Source organism: Rhineura floridana, chromosome 2 (genome assembly GCF_030035675.1).
Source record: "Rhineura floridana isolate rRhiFlo1 chromosome 2, rRhiFlo1.hap2, whole genome shotgun sequence".
Lineage (NCBI taxonomy): Eukaryota > Metazoa > Chordata > Lepidosauria > Squamata > Rhineuridae > Rhineura > Rhineura floridana.
Genome location: NC_084481.1, coordinates 65,723,385 through 65,744,527, shown reverse-complemented (window position 1 = coordinate 65,744,527; position 21,143 = coordinate 65,723,385). Strand labels below are relative to the sequence as shown.

Here is a 21,143-nt window from a genome sequence, read left to right as displayed (position 1 = left end):
ACTCATTTAAAACCACTCTACACAAATCTGCGCAGTTCAAAAGTTAACAGGTGTTCTTATTAGTGGAGCAAGTCAAAACAAAGTAATTCCTAAATATTTGTTTTCCTGGCCAAATGCAAACATTATAGTATTATATTGGGGGTTCTCCCTCCCTCCCTCTCCCTTTTTCTCTCTCTTTAATTTGTCAGTATATGTAATACCAAAGAAAGTACTTATTTTACTTGTAGGCAGCGTAGCTCAGCCTTACAAATACATTTTTAGGGGAAGGCCGTGGAATTCCTGCTCAGTTTGTTTAGTTCCTGCTCTCTCTATCCCTGTTGTTCCTTACCACTCTTCCTGTCTATAGCACAGAGCATCCTCTTACCCCTCTCAGTTTTGAATTCCATCTAAATGCCAAACTAAACATATCAGTGGTAGACACATGTTCCTTTTCATGTCTCTGCCTAGTTTGTATATAAAGACAGGGGGCAAGAGTTCATGCTTTAACAGTAAAAGGAGCATGCAGGAGAAGGGTACCATACCTTCTCCTCTTCTCCAGTCTTCCACGCCTATGCCTACTTAAGGCAGAACCAAAATTAGTATTTTTGCCTTGTGTAATTATGCTTAGTATAGGAGCTGTTGAGGAGTTTTCCTTGTGGACAGTTCCATCTTTAACTTTCTTAGAGGCACAAGTAGCACTTATGGTATAAAGATATATGGGGTTGTATTCAATGAAGTCGTCCTGTCAGCACAAGGACTTCTAGCTGCACAATGGAACTTTCTCTCCCTCTCCTCTCACCCGTATGCCCCATATCTATTCACACACACACACACACCTTCTAGATCAGATTTGACAGGTTGCAGGGGGTGCACAGGGAGAGGAGTCCTGTTGCTCAGGCAGAAGTCCTTGTGCTAACAGAATGACTTTGGTGGCTACAACCCATAAAAGAAGAGCTAGAGATAGAGGGAAGGGTGTTTTGTTTTTATTTCGGTTCAGATTATAATGCAAATTTATATAATTTGTTCTTCCTGAATCAATGTGTGACCAAAACACAGCTATGTTACAAAATTTGTACTTCTCCAAATTTGTGGTCCAGTTCTCCAACCAAAAAATATGTACAAAAATACATATATTGGGGAAAATGTGCATATTGTGGTGAAGATAACATACAAACATGCATCATATTGGGAAAATTGAATACAAAAGTGTGTATATTAGGAGAACTCTACACTAAAATATTGACAAATTTTCATGAGGACTTTTTTGTAAAAAAAAAAGTTGCAAACTGATGCAGAAATATGGCAAACTGAACTCAAGATTGGAAAAATAAGAGAGAGAAACCAAAATGTTTACATTTGTTCATTCCTAATAAGAGAATTCTATTTTTCCTTGCAGTAGTGTGATTTAGGAATAGTAGTACAGCAGGAAATGCCCTTAAACATATGAGCAGAGAATACTGAGAGCCCTAAAACATTCTGATTTTCTCATGAATCCAGGTTCCACTTCAGAGTAAATCATTATGCCATATTAGTCAGTGTTATATGAGCACACATGACAAAATTATTTGATTATCAAAGGTACAACTCAATTTCAACTAAGGAAATGATCTTTTTGTGTGTGTGTGAATTTGACCCCAGTCCTTCAAATGTTAAACTCATGTGAGATCTGTTAGTGGATACAGCTCAAGCATTTGTTTTCTTTCCATTAAATAACCTCATAGGCAGGTTGTTATGATATGATGGAACTACTGACATGTACATACCAATCAATCATGGCAAAAGGCGTGGGAACATACCCTGTAAACACCTGCATATTAATACCCTCCCATTTTTAAAAAGTAAGGGAAGTTGCAACAATGCAGGCAATATTTGTTGGCTGTTTTATATAGCAATGTTTACATTTTTAACAAATTTTACAGTCAGAAAAAAACAGGTTAATTATAACAGAAGGTTCAACATCTTTAGATATGTAGAACATTTTCTGTTCCTTAAAACAAATATTCCCCATGAAAATATAAAACATTTTGTCTAACTTGCAAAGTTTTTGCAGTCTATCATTTAAATTACTTAAATAAAGGGAGCCTTAGTACTCCCAAAAGCTGAGAATATAACACCCTCCATGCATATTAGCTTGATCTTCTTGACAGACCAGAAAAGTGTTTGTGTGTGCCAATTAAAACAAAAATGGATCCCTAGTGGCTTGTTCCTCACACAACTTCTGAAGACTGCTATCATTGTTTGCTGGGGTAACCCTGGATAGGGCTGCTTTCCAAAGTAAACAAACTTTTCAAAACTTTCTTGACAGATGGGGGTTACAAATGCATTTTAATAAGAGAGTTGCCAAAGCAACATTTTTTTTTTGACAATGAGCATATATTTACTTAACATCTAGTAACATTGGGGATACAAGGCAGATACATTCTCGCAAAATATTTTAACTAGCAGCATTTTTTTCTCTTTCTTGGAAGCCTAGTTAAGGATGTTTTTCTTCAAATTGATACTTCAGCCTCATTTTTTTAAAAAAATGTCAGCTAGGCTGGACTTGTCAGAAGGAATTATTGGAGGTTACCAACATAAGACTGTCATCTGATATATTATTTCCAACCACTTGCTTTTGACATGTTTTTAAAAATTGACAAATCCCTGCCTTTATTTTATTTCAATTCAAATGTAATTCAAACCAAATTAATTAAATGGCTAAGGAATCTCAAAACCAGATTAATTAAATGGCTATGTGTTTCAAAACTTTATTTTAATTAGACCCTATTTCTATTCACCAAAGGTGTGGTAGACAAGTCTTGCTGTGATTGGTTTTGCATGTATTTATTTTTAACCTGTGGTCCATGTAACTTATACCATGTAAAGAAAACTAATTATTATTCTAGCCGCTTTTAAAAAGGAAAAGCTCGGGTTTTATAATCAAGTTGATGAAAAAGGGTGTCATAGATGGAACCCAGGAGTGAAAGTGAGACTGGAGTAATCACATCGCTAGATCTGCAAATTTTATTGGGGGAAAAAATAGTGATAAATGTAGTATGTTCACTTTGCACCATCTTTATTGTGTTTGCCTTGACTGGTCAGTGTATATCTCATGATACCAGAAGTGCGCTATGCAAATACATTAATCAGTAATGGTGCGCAATTCAGCATCCAGAGGAACTTGACCTTTGTTGATTTTTTTAAAATGCAGATTTTCAGTCTTAAGGTATATTTATTTATCTATTACATTTATATTCCGCCCTTCCTCCCAGAAGAAGCCCGGGGCAGCAAACAAAAACACTAAAAATAGTCTAAAACATCTTAAAAACAAAAGTCTTTAAAACATATTAAAACAAAACATCTTTAAAAACATATTAAAACAAAACATTTCAAAAAACATTTTTTTAAAAAAAAACAGCTTTAGAAACATCTTAAATATCCTCCTGCTGGGAGGATGAGCGGGATATAAATTAAATAATAAATAAATAAATAAGCAATTCCAACACAGATGTAGACTGGGATACGGTCTCTACTTAAAAGGCTTGTTGAAAGAGGAAGGTATACGGGTAACATTTGATGATTTAAAAAAATTGGAAACCAGAGTGAGGTCTATACAGGATTTTCTGTAAGAAAGCAGGGCTTCAAAAGCCATAGTAGCTTCTCTTCCTTCTGGTTTGCCAAGCAGAACAAATTATATAAATAAGCAAATTTGCTTTATTTGAATAATTCATTTGGATCACAGAACTTTGTACAGAATTTTAATTACTTGGGAAACTTGGAAAGGGGGTTCATATAAAGCACACACAAAGCCCCATTCGAAGAAAGGACTGAAAAACCAACAAAGCTTAAGAAGAGTGGGTCTGACAAGGATAAGTTCTTTAGGAAGAAAAGTAAACACTCTATTTTGCCATTGCGGCCCTTATCAAATAGTAGGCCAAGTTTTAGCATGAGCTGTTTATTGAGGCTTGTGCAATAGGTGATGGTGGCAGTCTTACCATTTCTACACCCAACTTCACAACAAAGGAGAGTTCTGAATACTATTCACTGGGAAACAATGGTGGAAGAATATTGTTGCATTCATTACATGTCTGTGGGCTTCCTATCAGCATTTGGTTGACTACTGTGGGAAACAGGATGCTGGAATAATGACCAGCAGAGCTCTTCTTATCTTCATGTGGGTAGAGAAATAAACACTAACTATTTTGTGGCTCATTGTATGTTTTCTATTATTCTGGTCCTGGTTGTCGTCTTCTCATTTGAAGCAGGGAAGAAGCAGAATACTGACAAACATTTCATTGAAATCAAGCAAGGGGGCACTGTTGGGTGATTTGTTCTGGGTATGCCTGTGTTTCTCTCATAGCTGCATCCCTGTTCTTTTCCTCTTTTGAAAAAGGAAATGAAAGCTGAAGAGGATGGGGAAAGCCAGCTGAGAGAGCATTGTCAGTGGTCACCTTCAATACTGTGTGCAAATTACACATACTCCTATACAACATAGATATCTTTCTGTCACTTTTACCATTTGCCCTCTCTTTTGCATTTGGAATAGAAGGGAAAAGATCTGGGACCAGAAGCAAATTTAATAAAATTGGTGACATCGACAGGAGCACCCGTTCAAACTCAGATAATGTTGGGAATACTTGAATCCAGTTTACAAATATGTTAGTAGCTATTTCATTTCAGCTCATGAATATAGGATTCCTTTACATGACTGATTCACAGATGTAATCATTAAATAGATATCAGTGCCAATATTTCAGGAGCTTTTCAGAAAGCAAAGGCATAGTACAAGATCCAGCCCATTAATTTACTTTTCTCCCCAAATTGGCATAGTGAGTCAGTGACAGAGGCTGAAAGAGGACACTGTAGCCCTGACTCAGAGCCACCTGCATGAACTAATGCCTAAATTAAAGCCAGAGGACTGTACAAATCCTTCATTTCTTCTAACTAGCTACTACTGTGAACAGTGGTTCATCATTCTATTTTAAATAAGGTTTATCTTTTAGAGTGTGTGCCTTGAAAATAGAATGCACTGAAAGGGAAGGGTTGGGGTTTTTTTAAAAAAAATGAGAAGGCAACAGAAGCAAAACTGAGGGCAGCTTCTTGTGTGGAAACTTTTTCAAATCTTTTTTATTTCTGTAGTCTTTGTTTTCCTATCCGTGGCTTATCAAAATTGCCTTCATATGAAGAATATGCATGCTTATTTTTTAGTTATACATTATTTGGGACTGCAATCGTAAATTGTTCAAGCCAAATCTGGCATTCCTCCCCCCCAAGCTCTATTTCCATTGGTCTTAACGGTGTTATTGTTAGAAATGCAAATGTGGTTTAATGATTCCTTCCAATAATTTTTAATCAGGAATTCTAAGTAGGAAATATATAGAAGTGGACTAGAAAACCTACAGTTTAATGTAATTCACCAAGCCAAAGACTTGGGAACTGCTTTCCTCTGAATGTCTAGGAGAGGGCAGAACAAAGTCAATTACTGACTGTAATTAAGAAGTGGAGCCATTTAAACTGTAGAGAGCAGTAGCAGTCTTCTTGAAAGTGTCTAGTAACTCTGAAGATTACAGAGGAAGGGACTTGAACTGTATCTCAAATAGCGAGTATTTTGAATGCTCTTCTTCCTGTTGCATGATCTACTTTTGCTGATATAGTCATACATCACCGATTATATATGATTATTACAAACAGCACATTAAGACGAAGACACTTTCAAAATGAATGTTGTTTTGGTCTTGTTAGCACTGAAGTATCTCTTTTACATATCATAAGGGTACAAACGTTTATGCAATGCTGAAATACTTGTATTTTAATAAAGCTCAAATTTACTCAGTGGAAGAGTGAACTATGTTGCTTCCTTCCTAAGCCTTCAAAATAAAGTCACTCTAATTATGTGTGTTGCTTTTACTTTGAAAATATTATTTGTTGTAATAATTTAAGCGGTGGTTTGTTTGTACTGGAAGAGATGAACTAGATTGGATTGACTATTGTGATTAGTCTAATTCCTGACTCTCTGTGCACATTAATGCATTTGCAAAGTTGAATAAAACATTTGAAAACTACCCAAAATGAAAAATTGTAAACTTGAAAAGTTTTAGCGATAGGCTTCATAAGCTAGCTACCTTTGTACTGTTGATGTGACAGAAACTCACACAAGAGAAGTTGCCACATCCCTGTAAAGTGTGTGTGTGTGTGTGTGTGTGTGTGTTTATTCTTGAGCATCACAGTCCTATAAAACATGATGGATGACCATCCGTCATCCATCATGCAATGGATGCATGGTAGATGATGGAGGTCCATAGAATATTATGGATATCGCTTATTCAGGTCAACACTTCCATGAAAAAATTAGCTGTCAAAAATGAATACCTGCCATTGACAACAGCTGTTTTCGGATGTACATACAGCCAATTATTTTGGAAGTGAACATAATCAAGCAGGGTGGGATGGCTTGTTTCTTGCCTAGAAATATCAAGTGTGGAATTCTAAATATTCTTTGCATTGGTTTTTTTCCTTGCTTGAAAATTCCATTAATTATTCTGAAGATCCATAGAAACTGTTCCTGTTTATTTTTACTCGGAGTGTACAAAGGATTGCAGCCCTAGTCCCTTTTTATTAACCCCACTAGAGATTCTGGAATAATAATAATAAGTGCAATTTTTAAATACATAATCACTTCTAGACTTCATTAGCATCTTAAATGGTCTAATGATGTGTCCCAGTTTAAATTGTAGCTATTACTTACTCTTGATCCCTTCTCTGGAACATTTTCTCAAGATGGAGGAAGGGAAAAAGGTTGAGAACATCCAATAATACCTTTGATTTTCTGGCATTTGGCAAGAGAAATGACATGTAGAAGAGAAAATAGTTTCATAATTGGTTAAAAATAAGCCTGTTCAGAAATATCTGAATACCCTTCACAAACCAAACATATATAAAGCATTGCATCAAAAAATGTCCCTAAGATCAAAATACCTGGAATGAAGCAATACCTGATAGTTAGCACAAAGCACCTTATGCTTCTCAGAGACGCCAGCAAAATGGCCTCTCCATAATAAGTGATCCCCATCCTAGTCAGAGTGTCCGATATCACATGGATCAGCCCTAATCCCACACCACCACTTCTCATGATCCATGCAGTAAACAGACCAAGACATAATGGCAGCGATTGAAATCTCCCATTATGGGAAGACCATTTTAGGCAGAATTCCTGTGTCAAGTGTAACATGTACTGAAGCCTTTATTCTATGTTTCACATGGTTTTTTAAGTTTTTAGATGTAGGGGTACTGAGAAATATTCCAAGAGCATTACATTTCTGAGTGCATGTCGGGGCTTAGAAAGTTTGTTGTGAAAATGAACTTTTTCTAGTTCAGGTTCATCCTGTCCAAAAAGTAACTGGTACCAGTTCAATTTAGGGAACAATCCAACTCATATTTACACCGGGCTAAGGGGAGTTGGATATGGGAGACTTCTGGCTGAGCTGGCAGGGTCCCTGCTCAGCCAGGCTTCATCAGCAGAAGCCCCTCACCCTGGCTCAGCCGCAGCAGAGCTGAGACCCTGCCGGCTCAGCCAGGGGTCTATGGGGAAGCCCAGCCTGGCAGAAGGAGTGCTGGTGGAAGGCCTGAAAAAGGGGTGTTCTGGGGGATGTCAGAGGAGGGGCCAAGGGGGGACTTATGCAACATCAAACTTCCATTTGGAGTGCTCCTGCAGGTCCCAATCTGGGCCAAATTTATGCTGAGAAAAAGATTAGTGTAAGAAAATAATTACAATGGAAGTCTATGGACAGTGTTTACTCCCCGGTAGGGATATTCATGAGAGCTGGTTTTACCTTCTGGTCCCCATGCACAGCTCCTGGCTGAGCCCATGTTCAGCCAGCCTGGAGGCTCCTGAATGGCACTTGGATGCTATGGACCTTCCCGTCAACTTCTCCTCCATCGGCACTCCTTCTGTCAGCTTCTCATGATGTGGGTTGCTCTGCGCATCCTTTTACAAAACAAACTAGTTCATTCTTGTTCTTCCAAATCATTGGCATTTTTTTCAGCATTCAAAATATACAAGCTGCTGCGTATAGAGCTGAAACGTAAATCAAGGGCAACACATAAGTCATATGGCCCCCAAGTTGTGGAATAGCCTCCCCAAAGAGGTACACCTGGCGCCTACACTATTATCTTTTTGGCGCCAGGTAAAGACCTTTTTATGCTCCCAGGCATTTTAATCACTCTAATATTTTTAGCTTTTTAATCTTGTATACTAAGTCTTTATTTTTATTTTCTGTTTAACTGTATTTGTTTTTATGTCATATATGTTTTTGTGATTTTATTATTGCCATGTATGTATTTTACCCTATGCTGTTTACCGCCCTGAGAGCTATTTGCTAAGGGCGGTATATAAATGTAACCAAATAAATAAAATAAATAAAAATAAATAAGATGTCTGACAGACAGAATGTCAACAGGTAAAGTTTTCCCCATAATTGTGTTTCCATAGTAGAAAAGACCCTTTGTGCCAGCCACATAGGTGTTAAAGGCACAAGGCATCATTTGCTTTGTTCCTGAACCTGTAATTCTTCTGCAAGCTGCTTCTTTTGGAAGATAGTGAATCTCTTCAGCAGGGAAGATACAGGAAAAGTCTCACATTCCTTCCTTCTGATTGCTTATCACCATTGATTAAGTGATTTACCGTCCTTAGCAACAGCAGCACCTCCATATCTGCCTAATAAGGCTTAGAAATCAAGTTAGCAACAGCAGCACCTCCATATCTGCCTAATAAGGCTTAGAAATCAGATATAGTTCAGATATTTTGAACTAGTTCAGATTTCATTCAACACAACTAGTTCATTCCAAATATTGAAATAATCAGCTTCGGCAGACTTCAATGGGCTGAGATAGTCATGCCATAGTCATGCTGTGAAGTGAATCCCACTGAAATTTAGCCGCACCATATCAAGTACTGTTGTGCACCGCCCAGAGAGCCTTCTGGCTGTGGGCGGTATAAAAATTGAATAAAATAAATAAATAAAATAAGTAGGAATAAGTAGAATCTCCCAGAGCAATGAAAATGGAGGTGCTCAGAACATATTATGCCTATTTTGTTTGATCTGCCTTGACTGCCTTCTTCCATATTAGAGGGCTACAATCTTGGCCCTATGTTAAGGGTGAGTCAGCTGAATCTTTGTTTGATATTTTATCGTTGAAGCCATTTTGAATCTTTTTTAAAAAAATTGGTGACATATATGCATTTTGAATGTACAAGTAATACTAAGAATTAAATAAAACACTTTTTGTTGATTTTAAAATTCATCAGGTATTTCACCTGAACATGGGATCCAAAGTTGCTCCAAAAATGCTTAATTCAAAAGTCAGTGGCTATTTCAGCCCTAGGTCTTAGCAGCTTTGCCTATCGTCCTCTTTATTTGTGTTCCAGTGAAGTTTGAATACTTTTTTCTCTCTTCAACAAGACTTTGATTCAGAACTAATTCTAGTTATCTGAGTTATTATTATGAGCATTTATTGCCAACCCTTCACCCAGAAGTGCCAGGGTGGGTTACAGCGACCTTGTAACAAAAACAGTTAAAAACAACCAGACTCACAAAATAGTATGAATCCTAAAAATATAGGTCTCAGGTGTCAAAGGCCAGAGTAAAGCTCTTTTCATGCTGATTTTATTCCAGAGATGTGTTTCTTATTTACTAACAGAACAATCCTAACCCTCAGGTTTGCTAACTGTTGGGGTTACGATGGGGTAGAATGGCCTCTCCACCAGCAGACATAAGCATCTGTGGCAGAGGGAACCTCTGTCATAGAGGTCCCTGGTATGCCTCACTGAAAGGTTCTTGGGCAGATGTGGAGGTGGCCTAGTATCCACTGGCTTTAAACCCCTCCTGTCCCCCAAGATGCACTAGGAGCAAGTCCCAATGGGGGGCAATTTAGACAAAAACAGGAGCCTCCAGAATAAAGAAAATTCTACTTCCCTTGCTGGTGTGAGCTAGCTGGGCTTTGGAACTAGTGGATCATCCACTACTCCCCCACCCCAGGATTACTTTTTCACACACACACTGGATTCCGTTGGAGGGGGAAAGCAGAATCAGAAATTATATATATGCCACCCTGGGCTCCTACTGGGAGGAAGGGTGGGATATAAATTTAATAAATCTCTCTCTCTCTCTGTCTGTACATGTATATGTTCATATGTTCATACATATAAGTATATATAAGTATATAAGTATTAAAACAATTGTGTAGAAAAAGATTTTTTCACTGCCTGAAATTCTAAGAGGAAATCCACCACTGCTGAGATGCATGTGACATCATCGTGGTTGTCGTCGTCATCGTCATTGTTATTGTTATTATTATATTTACACAACCAATCCAGTCCATGCCAGTATAGCTGTAGATCAACATGGGCTTAGCTGACAAGTCATGCAAACAGAACCGACACAAAAAAGCCTAAAAGATACACACTTCAGAGTGATTTTTACTTGTATGTGTCTGAATTTGCTGAATTTTATGTAAAAAAAAGCTGTAGAAATCCTTATAGTTTTCTGTGGAAGAATTAATTGCATTTTAAAAGGTTATGGAAGAAGGTATGTTTCCAAAATGAATTGGAAGAAAATAAAAGTGTATATCATATAGTTTGCTTACCTGTGATTTTCCTGTTGTCATTTAGATCACAACAGCATCAGGAAATGAGGTCCTTCTTCAATCAGACATTGACTTCATCATACTGGATTGGTTCAATGCTATCAAAAATGCAATTGACAGATTGGTATGTATTTCTGCCTGCTAATAAAAGTTAATTAATAAAAAGCACTTTGAAAGTGAAAGCAGTATGGCAGTGCTATATGATGATAACATTTATGTTCTCAAAAGGCTTTAAACAAGCTCTACTGCAATCTCAGTGCCTGTCTTTTAAGTTACATTAATGACATCATTAGCAATCATGTTGTGGGGTTTTAAAAAATTAAATACAAGGCATAAGGAATATTGCCTTTGGCACTGTAGGATACAGGGAGGGATGGTTTAAGTCTTCCCTCCCCAGCTGCAATCTTGATAAAAATTCTCCACCCTTCATGACAACTAGCATTTCAGGAGGGGGGAAAAGCCATTAGCACCAATGAGAACTTTTTTCTCTCTGTGTCATGCTAATTGTGCAGATTTTTACCAAGATTGTGGCTGGAGTGGAAAAACTTCAACCTCTTGTCCCCACATGCAGCATTGCTGATGGCAAGCACACCTCCACCTATGCCTGATGTTTAATTTTTTTTAATGATGTGATTGCTAATTATGTCATTAACCATGTGTCAGTCGCTCTCATGTTAGCTTATCTCATAGTGTTGTTGTAAAGAAATAATGGGTGTAGGACAACTATGTATGTTTCCTTAAGCTTTTCAGAATAATGGTAGGAGAAAAATAAATATTTTAAAATTAAGTATTCTTGCTCACAATTATTGTGCACAAGGACACATGAGTATCCAGACCCCAAATCTAAATCCCAGTGATTCTGAACTCAGCATACATAATATTTTTAAAAGCAAAATATAAGCCATATTATAAGTTAATTTACAGCGAATGCACTGGTAAAGCAGCACCCATCAGGATTGAGCTTTCTGTTCACCAGCTGATGAGTGGAAGGTTCAATCCTGTTCTCTGCAGGAGTCTACTTCAAAAGTCTCTTCCCCACAGGGAATGTGCCGGTGAAGCAGTATACAGCAGGATTGCCCCCCTCCCTATTTGCTGATGTCACCCAGTGACATCAGTTGATTTAAAGGTGAGTGTGGTTTTACAGAAATGACTTGTGAGCCAAGACTGGCTTGGAAGCTGGAGGATCCCCACTCCTGTTCTAGAATAAATTTAGGTGCAAAATAAATACAAGAAAATTATTTTGCCCCAGATTAAATCTACATGCACACATTTTATTCTAGTATCAATGGAGACCGCTTGTTTATTTTAAGTAGTTCATGCTAGGGATGGAGGAGAAATTCAATCCATTTTGCATTTAAAAATGAACTTACCAAATTCACAATTTCAAAAACAATATGCAAACTGAAAAACAGCCAGCCATCCCTCGAAATTTGCACTTATATGAATTTTGCAATATAGTTTTCCACCCATGTAAGTGTTCAAAAATTCATATACTAAAGTGTGCATATTAATACATATAATAGTGAAAACAGCATACAAAAATGCATTATAATTAATGAAAATTGTTTTGCAAAAATGTGTATATTGGTGAAAATATCCTATAAAAAGATGTGTAGTAGGAGAAATTCACTCTAAATGCTGATGTGTCTGCTTGAAAAGAGATGCAAGTGGTCTTGGCAATGGGTGTGTGTGTATCCACACTTACCCAATGATGTGGGTGGGTGTATATTAGGGTGTATTTGTACAAATCACAAATCACAAACCAAATCAGCCTGATTTGTATCCTGTCCAGAGCGGGTTGAAATAGCTACAAATTTCTACAGAGCAGATCAGCTACTCCTTGAATCACTTTGAAGAAATTTGTACATATCTGTAGCTCATAACAGTCTCTAATGAACACAGACAGGGAATCTCTGAAATGGAGCAATTACAACACCATAAAGGAGAACACCAGGGTGGGGAGAGAGGGAGGAAGGCTAGAATGCTATCACCCCATCCAATGCTCTCCAACCACAGTGCTTGAAAGGATGAAGAAATCTTTGTAAGTTCTGTCTCTTAGAAATGTTTGGTGGGGATCGGTAGCATTTGTTTGGCTTGTGTATGTTTTCTGTTCTTTTCCTATCAATCCCAGTCCCATCATTATTTATTTATTTTTTAAAGTTTGTTACCTCTATTATTTTATTTTATTCTCATTTTTAAGAATTATTATTGAACCCTGTGGGCATGTTTAGCCACAGCTTCATATTATTATTATTATTAGCCAGCCAGCCAAACCTTCTGGACATATTAGTGAGCATTCTGAGTTAATAAAGACCCAGGCCCTGCAGGAGAAAGAAAGCATCGCCCCAAGGGAAGGAGAGGCTGCTGCTGCTGTGCTGCTGCTGCTGCGGGACCACCACCTCCACCACCCTTCCCAGAGGGACTTCTGCCTGGCAGGACCAGGCCCCAGGTACCCAGCCAGCCAGGACTGATTCTTACCACCTGTCCCTCTTTGGAGGGATACATAAGCCGGCTGGCTGAGGTGGCCTGGGAGACCCAGGCCCTGCAGGAGAAAGAAAGCATCGCCCCAAGGAAAGGAGAGGCTGCTGTGCTGCTGTGCTGCTGTGCTGCTGTGCTGCTGTGCTGCTGTGCTGCTGTGCTGCTGTGCTGCTGTGCTGCTGTGCTGCTGTGCTGCTGCGGCTGCTGCGGCTGCTGCGGCTGCTGCGGCTGCTGCGGCTGCTGCGGCTGCTGCGGCTGCTGCGGCTGCTGCGGCTGCTGCTGTGCTGCTGCGGCTGCTGCTGTGCTGCTGCGGCTGCTGCGGCTGCTGCGGCTGCTGCGGCTGCTGCGGCTGCTGCGGCTGCTGCGGCTGCTGCGGCTGCTGCGGCTGCTGCGGCTGCTGCGGCTGCTGCGGCTGCTGCGGCTGCTGCGGCTGCTGCGGCTGCTGCGGCTGCTGCGGGGCTGCTGCGCGGCTGCTGCGGGGCTGCTGCGGCTGCTGCGGCTGCTGCGGCTGCTGCGCGGCTGCTGCGCGGCTGCTGCGCGGCTGCTGCGGCTGCTGCGCGGCTGCTGCGCGGCTGCTGCGCGGCTGCTGCGCGGCTGCTGCGCGGCTGCTGCGCGGCTGCTGCGGCTGCTGCGGCTGCTGCGGCTGCTGCGGCTGCTGCGGCTGCTGCGGCTGCTGCGGCTGCTGCGGCTGCTGCGGCTGCTGCGGCTGCTGCGGCTGCTGCGGCTGCTGCGGCTGCTGCGGCTGCTGCGGCTGCTGCGGCTGCTGCGGCTGCTGCGGCTGCTGCGGCTGCTGCGGGACCACCACCTCCACCACCCTTCCCAGAGGGACTTCTGCCTGGCAGGACCAGGCCCCAGGTACCCAGCCAGCCAGGACTGATTCTTACCACCTGTCCCTCTTTGGAGGGATACATAAGCCGGCTGGCTGAGGTGGCCTGGGAGACCCAGGCCCTGCAGGAGAAAGAAAGCATCGCCCCAAGGGAAGGAGAGGCTGCTGCTGCTGTGCTGCTGCTGCTGCGGGACCACCACCTCCACCACCCTTCCCAGAGGGACTTCTGCCTGGCAGGACCAGGCCCCAGGTACCCAGCCAGCCAGGACTGATTCCTACCACCTGTCCCTCTTTGGAGGGATACATAAGCCGGCTGGCTGAGGTGGCCTGGGAGACCCAGGCCCTGCAGGAGAAAGAAAGCATCGCCCCAAGGGAAGGAGAGGCTGCTGCTGCTCCTTTCTTTTTCTTTTTTTTTTACTTTTTGTTGGTGTGTTGATGCAATTTGAGATGAATGGGTGCCTGATTATATGAATGTATGTTTGTTTATATGCTGTATATATGGCTGTATATATAGCTGTTTTTATACGTTTAATTGTTGTATATTTTAGTTGTATTATGTGCATTAGTTGTATTATGTATTGAGTTTTATCCATCAGGCGGGGAGACTTGAGGGGGCCCCAATTGCCGTAGTGACGGGCAAAGGAAGGTATGGCGCTGTGAGAAGGACGTGCCAGGTAAGGGGAACGCGGTCCAGACATGTTGTGGCTGTGCCTTGTTCCGGTCCTTCCCACACCCGCAAGGTCGTTGGTAGTCCTATCAGCCAACTCTCAGATCTCCAGTTGCTGTTATTAAATGCCAGATCGGTATATAATAAAACCTCCCTCGTCCACGATTTGATTGTGGATGAGGCAGCCGATCTGGCATGTATAACCGAGACCTGGGTGGGTGAGCAGGGAGGAGTTGGTCTCTCTCAGCTCTGCCCACCGGGGTACCTGGTCTAGCATCATGGTAGATCTGAGGGTCGGGGAGGTGGGGTTGCTGTCGTCTATAAGAGTTCCATCTCACTCACCAAGCACCATGTTCATTCAGTTACTGGCCTGGAGTGTTTACACCTTGTGTTGGGCCAGAGGGACAGGCTGGGAATCCTTTTGGTGTACCGCCCACCTTGCTGCCCAATGGCTTCCCTAACTGAGCTGGCGGAAGTGGTCTCGGATATATTGTTGAGGTCCCCCAGACTAATAGTACTGGGGGATTTCAACATTCATGCCGAGACCACTTTGTCTGGCGCGGCTCAGGACTTCATGGCTTCCATGACAGCCATGGGGCTGTCTCAATATGTTAGTGGTCCAACACATGTATCGGGGCACACTCTAGACCTTGTTTTTGCTACTGAGCATGGGGAAAGTGATCTGGATGTGGGGAGTTTTACAACACTCCCTTTGTCATGGACACACCACTGCTTGCTGAAGTTTAGACTTTCAGTAACCTCTTCCCTCTGCAAGGGTGGGGGACTTATTAAAATGGTCCGCCCCCGGAGACTAATGGATCCTGAAGGTTTTCAAAGGGCTCTGGGGGATTTTCCGGCTGATAGGACTGGCGCTCCTGCTGAAGCCCTGGTCGCTCTGTGGAATACGGAGATGACCCGGGCTGTAAACACGATCGCTCCTGCACGCCCTCTCCTGTGTAGAGCTCATACAGCTCCATGGTATACTCCGGAGCTGAGAGCGATGAAGCAAGATAGGAGGAGGCTTGAGCGGAAATGGAGACGAACTCCCGACGGATACAATTATGCGCTGGTTAGTGCTTCGACTAAGCTCTATGTAGGAGCAGTGAAGGCAGCTAAAAAACATCATTTTGCTGCCACTATTAAATCATCTCTTTGCCGCCCAGCGGAGCTCTTTCGAGTTGTCCGGGGGCTTCTCCATTCAAATCCTCCGGACAGGGTGGAATCATCGGAGGCCCGCTGTAATCAGTTTGCCGATCACTTCCAGAATAAGATCTCATGTATCCGCCGGGACCTAGACTCTCAAGTTATAGCAGTAGATCCTAGTGAGGTGTCCGGAGCACAGTCTTGTCCTGTTTTGTTGGATGAGCTTCAGTTGGTTCAACTCGAGGACGTGGACAAGGTGCTTGGACAGGTACGTGCAACCACTTCGGTACTGGATCCTTGCCCCTCCTGGCTGATAAAAACTAGCAGGAATGGAACAGGTAGCTGGGCCAAGGAAGTGATAAATGCCTCTTTACAAGAGGGAGTGGTCCCGGGCTGTCTGAAAGAGGCAGTGGTGAGACCACTCCTGAAAAAGCCTTCCTTGGACCCAGACAATTTTAACAGCTACAGGCCAGTGGCGAATGTTCCATTCCTGGGCAAGGTCTTGGAACGGGTGGTTGCTGGCCAGCTCCAGGCGCTATTGGATGAAACTGATTATCTAGATCCATTTCAATCGGGTTTTAGGCCCGGTTTTGGCACTGAGACAGCCTTGGTCGCCCTGTACGATGACCTATGTCGGGAAAGAGACAGAGGGAGTGTAACTCTGTTGATTCTCCTTGATCTCTCAGCGGCTTTTGATACCATCGACCATGGTATCCTTCTGGAGAGGCTCGCGGAGTTGGGAGTTGGAGGTACTGCTTGGCAGTGGTTCCGCTCCTACTTGGCGGGTCGTCTCCAGAAGGTAGTGCTTGGGGAACATTGCTCGACACCGCGGGCTCTCCAATATGGGGTCCCGCAGGGGTCAGTTTTGTCCCCCCTGCTTTTTAATATCTACATGAAGCCGTTGGGAGAGGTCATCAGGAGTTTTGGAGTGCGTTGTCATCAGTATGCTGATGACACGCAGCTCTACTTCTCCTTTTCATCTTCTTCAGGTGAGGCTGTCGATTTGCTGAACCGTTGCCTGGCCTCGACAATGGACTGGATGAGAGTTAACAAACTGAAGCTCAATCCAGACAAGACTGAGATGCTGTTGGTGGACGGGTTCTCTGATCGGATGGTGGATATATACCCTGTCCTGGACGGGGTTACACTCCCCCTAAAGGACCGGGTTCGTAGTCTGGGAGTCTTTTTAGACTCTTCCCTCTCACTTGAGGCTCAAGTAGCCTCGGTGGTTAGGAATGCGTTTTACCAACTTCGGTTGGTAGCCCAGCTACGTCCCTATTTGAGTAAAGAGGACCTAACATCAGTGGTACATGCTCTGGTAACCTCACGTTTGGATTACTGTAATGCGCTTTACGTAGGGCTACCTTTGAAGACAGTTCGGAAGCTACAACTAGTGCAAAATGCGGCGGCCAGATTGCTGACAAGGACCAAGCGGTCCGAGCATATAACACCTGTTCTGGCCAGCTTGCACTGGTTGCCAATATGTTTCCGGGCTAGATTCAAAGTGTTGGTATTAACCTATAAAGCCTTATACGGTGCGGGACCACGATACCTTGCGGAACGCCTCTTCCGATATGAACCGGCCCGTGCACTACGTTCTGCTACGAAGGCCCTCCTCCGGGTTCCAACTCACAGGGAGGCCCGGAGGGTGATGACAAGATCTAGGGCCTTCTCAGTGGTGGCCCCCGAACTATGGAACAGTCTCCCTGAGGAAGTACGCCTGGCGCCGACTCTGCTTTCCTTCCGGCGCCAGGTCAAAACCTTCCTATTCTCTGAAGCATTTTAAGTTACATTGATCTAATTTTAATAATGTTTATTGTATTGTTGATTGTATTTTAATATTATTTTGTTATTCATTGTATTTTTATACTATTTTATGTTCACCGCCCAGAGAGCTATCGCTAGTCGGGCGGTATATAAATTTAATAAATAATAATAATAAAATAATAATAATAACAGTAACAACAACAACAACAACAATAGTTTCCAATTGCTAACCACTGTGAATATTATTAATTTTTTATTAAATTAGTTTTTATATTAGAATACAATAAGTGCTCACAAACAAAGCAAAAATAAAAAGATTACAAAAAAGTATTAAAGTTGATTTATCTGACAACTTGCATTACAAAAATGTTAAAGGGGGGAAAGTTAGGGGGGAAATTGAAATAAAAAACATTTGAAAGGAAAAAACTTTACAATTTGCTTTTTAAACATACTGATAAATTACTATATTAAATGAATTAAATGGGACTATTTCATCTGTCATCTTATCGTTCCAAAATTGTATAAACAAGGCCCATCTCTCTAAAAACTTATATTTATAATTATGGTACACAGCATTCCTATTATGTCGTCTTTATCTTTAGTGCCATTTCCCAGGGTTTTCTCAGCCATTTTATCAATGTTTGAGGTTTGCAGTTTTCCCATTTTTGAGCGATCCATACTTTTGCTACTGTGAGCAATGTTGCTACTAATTAGGAGTCCACATTTGTAACCTACCTATAGAACAGACACGGGGGAATTGTTTTGGGATCTGTTGATATTGTTTGGCTTATCATTTCCTGTATTAAATCTAAAATTATGTTCCAAAAGGGTTTTATTTTGTCACAACTCCGAAAAATGTGTATGAAGTCCGCCTTACTACTTCTACATCTCCATATTTTGATTATTTTGCCTGACCTATGAGGTATTAAGTACTATTGATAAATTGCCTTAAACAAGTTTTCTTTCAAATTGGCACTGGATAATGTGATTGGGATGTTCTTAAATAGCCAAGTCCATTTTTCTGATATTGATAAACTAAATTTTTCTGGATCTTGACTTTATTTCCTTTTGTATGTTGGGTGTAACTGTCATGCTGGTCATTGACGGTAACAATAAAGATTATTATTATTAATATTAAAAAATATTTTTATTTTCCCCTCACTCTCTACTCCTGTTGGCAATCTGTCCCCATTTAACAGGGTCTTTTTTAAAAACAAAACAAAACCCTTCTTTAAAAAGTAATTATAAGTGGCTAGCATGAAATTCCCTGGAACTACCCACCTGAAATTTGACAGGGTTAATCTCCTCTACAGGAGCTACCCGGTCCCTATGTGCATGTTACCTCCATGGTGCTGCCAACCAAGTGCCTGCCTAATGCTGCCCATTCAGGTCTAGCATTAGAAATCTAATTTTAAAGATCCCTCCTTTTTTCAAAAATTTGAAGAAAGGAACAAGGGAAACACAGGAGCATGAGAACTGGCATTTTTTAAAAAAATCTTTTTTGGAAAAAGCAAACTGTAAAGGTAGCTAGCATGAACACTCCTAGGGCTACCCATCTGAAATTTGGCTGGGATAATTCCCTCAATAGGGGCTTCCATGCTACCAAATTTCATGCCTCTGTGTGAAAAAACAAAACTGTAATACCCATTTTAATTTTAAAATATTTTAAACTTTAAAGCATGGAAACCAGTGGAGCAAGCCACCTGCAACTTGGCAAGTTTAATTCCATATATATCAGTTACCATGTGCCCAAATTTCACATCTCTAGGTCAAAAAAACAAGAATGTTATGGCTGTTTCTGTTTTGCAATGTAAGTCAATGGGATTTCTGGAGATTTATAATATCCAAACTGTGATCTGGATTTGGCTCTGAATTAGGTTGGATTGGTCTGAATCTGTCCAGACCAGATTGGGCCTGATCTATATTTACAAATTGTGGGGGTCCATGCTCAGCGCTTATACCAAGACTGTAATCACTGCTTCCTTCTTCGTTTGCCTGCTATATGTGCAAGGAGGGAAAATCATGGATAACCTAATCAAGGGGAGGGTTTTCGAATGTGTATCAAGTAGCCATACCCAGCCTTGTAGATGGCAGGATCTAGAATCAATCTAGATTGAAAGCAGCATGTTGAGGATGAGCATGAATGATTCCAGATTGAGAAAAACTACATTTTTGTGCTACAAATGGGTTTGTGTGTACACTGCCTAAAAATATAAGGCAAAACTTGGTTAAAGTTAACCTCTTTTCATTTCCACTGATTTCAGAGGAAGATGGTTGAACACATACTCAACCTTCTCATTGAAATGTCATGTTTCTGGATTGTATCCATAGATCCTAAATGTATTGGGTTGGATCCAGACTTCAGCTCTTGGGGATGGAATGAGACTTTCTGCTCCCAAAGGACTTTTGATCCAGCAGATAAATTCCACTAGTGGAGGGAGAGGCAAATGACTTTGCCACAGCACCACCTCCCATATCCTTCAGAATAGTGTGGAAAGTGACATGGAGTACTGCAGGGAGAAGGGGGAATTGGCAAAAGTTCCCCTTCCCCTTCTCCAGGGTTCATCCCCTGAGCAGAACTTTACTCAGAGGATGCTGTCACCCGGCAGGAGTGAACTCGGGATCCAACCCACTAGCTTGAGAAAAAGTTCTTATAGATTACTATTTTCAAATAAATGTGCCTAATATACCAGTCCTGCATTGAGCAGGGGGTTGGACTCGATGGCCTTGTAAGCCCCTTCCAACTCTACTATTCTATGATTCTATGAGTCTCCAGTATATTTTCATTTCTAATTTTTATTTGCAGAATCACACTGTTAGCAGCATTATGCTGAACCAATCTTGTATCATGCTTCTCAAAACTTAAGTATTTATTTTGCCAAAGTGTGATAAACTTATTGTCATTTTCTACGTCTCTATTGCTTTTCAGTAGTTTGTAACAAACATTTTAAATCAAGAATATTGTTTTGTATATTTTTAAAATCATTTTTCACTTCTAGCCCAAAGAGAAAAGTAACATGTCAAGGAACAATGAGTTCAAGATCCCAAGATCCTCTAGCTCTGAACTGATGAGCAGCTTTGAGGCTGAATCTAAGGAGCCAAAGGCAGAAAACAGAAGGTCTTTGAGTAAGTCCCTATTATGTATATTTAAAGAAATAGTAAGTCATAGCATAACTGTTGTAATACAATTCAGGCAGCTAGCGGAGTGATTTGGAGAACATACAAAACATTTGTGCAACAAGTCAATTGGATCAACGAGAGTACTTTTTCATGGAGTGCATTAACATGGAACCATGAGAGAAACTTAGAGCTGGTTCAGATTATATATCAGCTCACCTTTGTCTGCAAAGACTTCTTTATGCAAGAGATCAACAGGCCTGAACTGTGTAATGTTGTGGGGCATGACTTGCATGAACATGTGGCTTCTTCTGTATGAATAAGAAAATCAGAGCATTTTTAAAAAACTATTAAGCTAGCTGAACCACCTCATGGTGAATTTGGAAAATGAAGTCTTAGATAATGAAAATGGAAGCTGTTGGGTAAATACAATCCATATTATTCAAATATATTTGATATTTAGCCAATGACTCCTGACCCTAATTCATTTGACTCATGGTTATCTATTTATTGTGGGTATTTATCCTCAATGTTATTTTCAGTATG

General features: G+C 41.2%; 1 protein-coding gene across 5 annotated transcripts in view; it reads left to right on the top strand.

Moving 5' to 3' along the window:
• Positions 1–21,143, top strand: part of ARHGAP15 (Rho GTPase activating protein 15) — a 681,588-nt gene that overhangs the window by 356,425 nt on the left and 304,020 nt on the right. For all 5 annotated transcript variants that reach the window (XR_009760509.1, XR_009760510.1, XR_009760511.1 and 2 more), the window contains exons 7-8: positions 10,625–10,723; positions 20,480–20,606. Coding sequence is in view for 2 of the 5 variants with exons in the window: in XM_061608868.1 (XP_061464852.1) it covers positions 10,625–10,723; positions 20,480–20,606 (226 nt within the window). In the remaining 3 variants the exon portion in view is untranslated. The remainder of the gene's footprint in view (positions 1–10,624; positions 10,724–20,479; positions 20,607–21,143) is intronic.